The sequence below is a fragment of the Alligator sinensis genome, unplaced genomic scaffold (genome assembly GCF_000455745.1).
Source record: "Alligator sinensis unplaced genomic scaffold, ASM45574v1 scaffold63_1, whole genome shotgun sequence".
Lineage (NCBI taxonomy): Eukaryota > Metazoa > Chordata > Crocodylia > Alligatoridae > Alligator > Alligator sinensis.
The window spans coordinates 78,635-86,091 of record NW_005842811.1 but is presented as its reverse complement, the minus strand read 5'-3'; the positions used below and the strand labels follow the sequence as shown (position 1 = coordinate 86,091).

The following is a 7,457-nucleotide window of genomic DNA, read 5'->3' as shown; positions in this document are numbered from 1 at the left end:
GATGGGGAGGCAATTGCAGCAGTTCCAGCTCCTGCCTCAACCTGGGCTTAGAGTCAGAGTCACAGCCATTGCTGCTACTCCCTCTAATCCTCCCCCCCACAACTACTCCCCATTGTCTCCTACCCTCAATCACAGCTCCAGCCCCACTCTGGCACTCTCTTGCTTGGCAGCAGCTGTGGCAATACAATGGTGGCAGCAGCCCTGACCCCAGCATGATCAGTGCTGCTTCTGCCACAAGCTGCTCAGATGTGCCAGGGCCACCAGGTGCTCTGTGCCCCAGCCAGAACAGGGTCAGAGCTACAATAGAAGGTAAGCAGGGGAGGGGTAGGGGGCAGGCACAGCAGGACAGGGAGCAGGGGTCAGGCTGCTTGACGGCCCCACGACCTGCCCCCTGCTGCAGTGGTGTCGGGGACAAATTTAAGATGACCCTCCAAAATTTAGATTCCATACATGGAAAACTCTAACAAATGTATACGTTGTCTATATACAGAATCTAATTATTTGGGGGTCATCTGAAATTTCAAGTCGTCTTTGATTTGGGTAAATACAGTGTATGTTTTATTGATGTGTTCATGTAGTAGCAATAAAAAAAAAATCCATTTGAGCATCTTTAAAACACATCTTACCTTTCCAGAAGTCAAAATAAACTTATCAAACACATAATGCATTTCTTCTGTGCAGAGTCTGTCTTCATCCTTAAGGTCACAAACTTCTACCATTGCTTTGCAGTTGAGCGAGGTAGCTGCCGTGCTAGTGCTAGCGCACGTATTCTTCTGTGAACGTTCTGTTACTGAATTCTGTTGACTTTCAGCATCAGAAAATTCATTAATAGAATTTGAGTCATACGACTGATGTTCACTGCAATGACAACGGTGTCTTAACTCATCTTCATTGACACAAATTTGTGAAGTCTCTAGATCATCTTGCTCTTTGAGTAATTTTTGCTTTAATTCACAGCGTTCACTAGGAATAAGGGATACAGTTTCCCCTCTGTCTTCTTCATAATTAGAGCCTAACGCATCTGTTTTATTTGCCAATACATTGTCTTTGTTCTTCGGAATACATTTCTTGGAAACGGATTCCTTTTCATTACATTCAACTTCACTCTCCTGCATGTTACATCCACTTCCTGTGTTCTGTTTTTCTCCAACTTTATCCGCCTGAGGAAGGCAACAATTGGCTACAGTGTCTCCAGATTTTGTAGATTTCTTGTTGCTAATTTTTCCCTTTTCTTTCTTCTTGGTATCTGGTTTGGATTTAGTCCCATCTTTACTTTGTGGACATGCAAAATATTTATATGCTGTCCGGAATCGCTCCAGGATGTACTCAAACACCATCTGGCTATTTAGGCTTCGTGCAACATTTCTCTTTAGTGCAAAAGGATCTAGAAAAAAGATCATTCAAATAGTAATAATTTATTACCCAATTTATATATTTTACTTACTATCTGATAGTCATCTATTTGAACTACACTATTAAATTATTATTGCACTGCATTTTGAATAAGAGCATATTATAGTGCAGTCCAGAACTGTATTTATGCTATGCATTCTCCTCTTCAGCTCCTTGCAGACCTGACTGTTCTCATGAAAAGACTGAAGGACAAAATGGAATAAATATAGCTCAGATACATACTGTTCCTAAGTACCATTTAAGGAACTAGATCCTCTGGGATTCTCTATAGGCGTTCCTGTATAATCACTGTACACCAACAGTGAATGTCTATTATTCACTATAGAGGATAATATTAATTAAAATTGTGGGATATTTCTGCTTTGTTAAAAAGTCACATTATAGTCAACTGATAAACTTGAAATGAAAATAAATATCTATATGTGACAATTAATTTTTATATAATTCTGCCCATGTTTTCTTCTTCACTCAATAGTTATCTTGGAATTTAGTGTTAAAAATTAGCATCTTTAAAAGCAAAGACATATTCACCAAACTGACTCAAAACGTCACTTTGTAGAGCTTTCTATTTTAATCTGAAAGCTACCAGAAAACTAATGTTCACAAATCGAAAGACAACTCATTATTGCTGTAGCTGTACAATTTGACCTGGAAACTTGTACTTCATGTGGGGTTGCTTCTTCCTCTTACATTAACCACAGTAAGCAAACAAGAGATTTTTTAACAAAAAAACCCTTTTCAGTTAAAAATACAACAGCCATATACAATCCCTCCTTCCCCAAATAACCACTATTTAATCACCTCCTGGTCCTCTGTATCCTCTCTTTCTCATAGCTCATTTCTTTATTATACCTTACATACAGGTATAATACAGGCTTCAATTTCCACATACAGGAGCATAGGAAAGTAGGGCTGAAAGGGACATACGGGCGCATCTATACTAGTGGGGACATGCGCTCTGCGGTGCCTCAGAGGCTTTTGAGGCACCGGAAAATGCATGCAGAACATGTGAAAGGGTTCTCCATGGTGCATATTTGCAGTGTGGAAGAAAAAATGATACACCAGGAACTCCCTGTATCCAAAAAATTGCAGCAAAGCAAGGTGTCACACATGGCTGCAGCATGCGTCACACGAAACAGAACCCTGGTCTGGTGCAGCCATGCTCTGGCTGCTGGCCAGGCTCCATGCACCCAGATCGTTCCTGCTGCAACCCCAGGAGGTCCCCAGGATCCCAGGTATGGCTGCTGGGGCCAGCCCAGGTGCTGGCCCCAGCCTCCCGTACCCCACCTGGGACAATCTGCTACATGCAAGGGCATGCCCAGGGACAAGTAGCAGCAACACAAATATGTGCCGCTGGTATCTGTCCCCAGGGAAATGCATGTTTCCGCTTAGGAGGACACGTGCGGTGAGGTCATCTGTCCAGCCCCCTGCTCCCCCTCCCAAGCTCTTTTGCTTGATCACAGCCAATGTAGACCTTTACCCACCTTACCCCTGCTTCCCACATTTTTTTTTTTTTTTTTGCAGGAGGATTTTTTAAAAATATTTTTCTCTCTGGACTTGCTTCTTGCCTCTGAAACATTTCATTTACATTTTTCTCTATTTCCCCTCAGACCTTCCTTCTACTTTTCTTTTTCTTCTGCATCTCCTCATACTTTAAACCTCCTTGAGCAGAGTATTATTAACTACTCATTAAGATTCACTCCTAGGTCCACTCCTATTGGTCTAGGACAATGTCGCTCAAGTTTATGGCTCCACAGTGGATGAGTGATACCAACTCAGTCCAGCTGTACTCTGTGCGGGCCCTGCATGAGCCCAATCCAGCTGTCTCCACCTTGCCATGGCTAGACCAGTCCAATCCAGCTATGTGCCAATTTGATCCAGCACACCTGGATCTGGCTGCATAGTGGTGTGATGTGGCATGCAGGACCACATTATCCAGCCCCTGTCTCCCCTCCAGGTTCCAAAAGTTTGCCACCATGGAGGCAGCAATTAATGCTGCCAATGCCCAAAGCCAAATTTCCAGATCCTTGGGAAGCCCCCTGGATTGGATGACATGGCTGTACAGGCTGGGGTTGAGCATCCCTGATCTAGGAGACTTCATCCACTTAAGTCCATGACCTAATGACTAATATGTTCTACCTTGCAACTTTCAATCAACATCAACTTGTTCAGTCTCGGATTTAGCTAATCGCACCACATCTCAAAACCTTATAAAACCTGAGTTTAATCTTCCCTCCTAACCTTTTTTCAAACCCTCACTTTCGTTCCCATTGACAATCCAAAGTTCTGGTACGTTATATTTTTTGATCTTTCCCAATAAACAATGTTAAAAAAAAAAAGTCCCCCCCGGAAACCCCCCCATTGTTTTTCAACTAGAAATGGACAAAACTTAATTACTTCTCTTTGGCTCTCTCCTATCAATACACTTTAGGCGTCACTCCCAAATTCACTTAACATCACACCTGCCAAATGTGCTCTTTTGGGCAGGAGATTCAGATTTTGGGGCATTTTCTAGGACACAACAATCTTCCCAAGAAGCTACAGGTCAGCTTCCTATTGTGGAAATATGATCTATGAGAGCTTCCAGTCCATTGAATTAGCTCTATTCCTCTGATCAGTGCTCTCCCCTCTGCTCTGCCTAAGTGTCAGAAGCAGGGGAAATAGACTGATGGGATAATCAAAGGCGTTTAAAAGATACAATAGTATGAGAACTGCAGAGGCAACGTTCTCACATTTCCAGAAACAATGGAGAAGAAAAAAATGGATGGAGGCAATACAGATAAAGGGGAATGAAACAAATGGAGATAAGCCAGAAGAGTACATATGAATGTAAAGAAAGGAAGAAAAGGTGGTTAAAAACCAAAGCCAAGTATTTCAGGAGTCAGCATGCCATGCTGCAGTACTTGGTGGTTGACACACTTTCAAGCAGTCCAATTAGCTAGAAAAAGTATTTGTGTTTTCCCCACCATTTGTAACTGATGCAATCCACTGTTGAAAGATCGTGCCAGTGAGATACAAACTAGGTATAGTACAAAGGACAATGCATAATTTCTGCAACCTACCTTCAATGGCTATTCGCCTTTTAGGCCAGTTCTTGTTCTCTCTGGTTAAGAGTTCTTGTACCCGTATACTGATGACATATTCTTCCAAAGCAAATTCCAGTGTGTAAAACTTCAACAGTTCTAACCACAGTTGCCCCAGGGACACCTGGTGGGGTGTTTCAAATACTAAGGGAGACTGAAACAAAGACAAAAATATTTAGTTGCAATAAGACACGGAAATTCCAATATTTTTCTAGTCCTTTTAGATTAAAACTTTAGTGATCACGCAGAATACCAGGTAGGGTCTGCCCTCAGACAGAACGATGACTCACTTTTCCGTGCTTCTCCTTAGCATTACTTTGGTTATCTGCTTCTGAGCCTGAAGCCTTCTTGCTGCCACCTTTTTGCTGCTCAGCTTTAGTCTTGCCTTCAACACCATTTGAGTTTTTCCCTGCTCCATTATTTGGTGGTTTGTATTCCCATCCTACAAACTTCTCTTCTATAACTTTCAACTGGTGATCATCTGGCCTCTTTGAATCAAAGCCTTCAATCTATAAATACAGTTAAAGGGTTTCTGAGACAGGATCAGATGCAGTAAACCATACAGGAGTATATGGCCAGGGTAATCAATGCCATATCAACAGACTGCTGCAGAATTAAAAAGGAAAAACTTTCTTCCTTTCCCAAAGTCCAGCACTGTACAATTACTTAGTGTATTATGAGAGACTTTCACCTCCCCCAGAAATATCAGGCACATATCAACTGTCAGAGAAAAAAAAATATGCACAGTGTTTTTGTTTCTGGGTTGTTGTTTTTTTATGAACTACTAATCCAGTCAGATAAAACAAAATTTGCAATCCTATAAACTACTTATGTACCCCTTAAATTATTGCCAGAGTGGGATTATGTTATTAACCAATAACTTACCCAAGCGCCTAAATAGGATGGTAAGATAGGTGGTTTTCTTTGTTGAAGAAAAAATATCACCATTAGGGCAAAGGAATACGAGGGGATCCCACCTTCTGCCTGGCAGTCAATATGGCACAACTACAAGAAGAGAAGCTATTAGTTTTCTGATAAAATTTACCATATCATTCAATATATCAGATAAATAAACCAATAAAAGGATTCAAAATTATTGTGGAGCATTTGCAAAAGCTGGGCAGAAAGCATTTCATTTTAAAATCTACAGTACACAACATCAGCTGTTCTCTTTTGCTGGTGAGAATTGAAAAGACACAATAAACTTTTATATACATTCTTCCTGCAAGATCTCCTTTTGACTTGCAATGCATTCAGAATGCAGCATCTCACTCCTTCGTTCTCACCTTGCAATTTCCATGTTACTGCATTATTTGGACCATTCTGCTGTGTCTACACTTCAGCCCAGGATAAAATGTAAACACCAATCATTTGTGACAATCTTGGAATTTTACTAGGACTACTGTCTCATATACATGGGGTAGCCAATCTTCCTGCCCAAAGGAGCAGCCTACCAAAATCTTCATGTAGCTAAGAGCTGATTGATAACAAAAACTCCTGCGTTTCCCCAGTGTGTGTCACCCAGCTTTCTACCAGGTGCCACCCTAGATCTGTCTGGGGGCTGCACAAGGCTCATGAGCCACAGCAAGGCTATTCTGTGCATCTGTGGGTCATGTACACCATCCTATCTGGGACCCATGCTTTCTCCCAGGAAGTTTGATGTTGTTCAGTCCTCGCATATATAGGACTTCCTCATATCTGGCAGTAGACTATTCTTCCAGTTGTTCAAGAGACTTATTTTTGTATTTTTTAGAGTCAAAAGGTTCGCTTTTCTAGTTCATATTGCTTTGCTTGTATGTATTCTATGGCACTGGCGTTTCATAAAACAATCTATAACAATACTATATAACGGAATGCGCTTTTTGTTGAACTCAAATCATTTAAAGTCAAGTATTACTTGATACCAACATCAAAACTGAATTACAGAAAGGTTTAATATCTGAAGTGTGCTCAACAGGACTGTTAGAGCTCATTTATTATGATCAACACTCACGTCTCTATAAGATACAGTGTAAAGATGTTGGTGAACTACATGAGCTCATTTTTAAAGCTACCTATAATTTTGATGAGCGGTAGATTTTGCAAAAAATGCATGCTTTCGCTGGAAATTAATTTTGGGAAAGAGGTCACAGAATATGGGTTTACAGGGCACTGTCCCTTTTGACAAATCATTGTTAACAGGACAGCCAGTGTTTCCCAGCTGTTCTGCATCATCATGTTGCAGAGGCTAGAATGCAGCCCAGGACAGAATGGCGGTTTCAGTAGTATGATTTAAAGGTGAGGTTCTCACCCCCACTTCACCTGTTTCCCATAACGCAAAAGAATCAAAGTGGTACAAATGGGCACTAAGTAGGCAGCAATGCCTGCTCTCCTGCCTGCCTGGTGCACCATGATGCTCTGCCTCCCCACTGGACTCTGGCTCAGGACTTTTGACCAACCAGCTGGGACCAGCCTACAGAATCTGGGACTGTCCACCCAAACTGAGACATATGGACACATTGCACAACCACTGGCGGTAATATTTGAACACTCGTGGTGCACGGGCCAGGTCCTGGAGGACTGGAAAAGAGCCAATGTGGTCCCCATTTTCAAGAAGGGGAGGAAGGAGGACCCAGGCAACTATAGACCAGTCAGTCTCACCTCCATCCTAGGCAAAGTCTTTGAAAAAATTATCAAGGCTCACATTTGCGAGAGCCTGGCAGGACAAATTATGCTGAGGGGAAACCAGCACGGGTTCGTAGCAGGTAGATCATGCCTGACTAATCTAGTCTCTTTTTATGACCAGGTTACAAAACGCCTGGACGCAGGAGGAGGGGTGGATGTCGTTTACTTAGACTTCAGGAAGGCCTTCGATACGGTATCCCACACCATACTGGTAAACAAGTTAAGAGGCTGTGACTTGGATGACTACACGGTCCGGTGGGAGGCGAATTGGCTAGAGGGTCGCACCCAGAGAGTCGT

The 7,457-nt window shown here is 42.2% G+C and overlaps 1 protein-coding gene across 14 annotated transcripts in view; it reads right to left on the bottom strand.

The window, feature by feature from the left end:
* The window catches only part of TUT4 (terminal uridylyl transferase 4), an 89,524-nt gene that overhangs the window by 38,304 nt on the left and 43,763 nt on the right, over positions 1-7,457 (bottom strand). For all 14 annotated transcript variants that reach the window (XM_025191343.1, XM_025191346.1, XM_014525445.2 and 11 more), the window contains 4 exons: positions 5,382-5,501; positions 4,787-5,005; positions 4,476-4,650; positions 627-1,384 (listed from right to left, as the gene is read on the bottom strand). In XM_025191343.1, the coding sequence (XP_025047128.1) occupies positions 627-1,384; positions 4,476-4,650; positions 4,787-5,005; positions 5,382-5,501 (1,272 nt within the window). The remainder of the gene's footprint in view (positions 1-626; positions 1,385-4,475; positions 4,651-4,786; positions 5,006-5,381; positions 5,502-7,457) is intronic.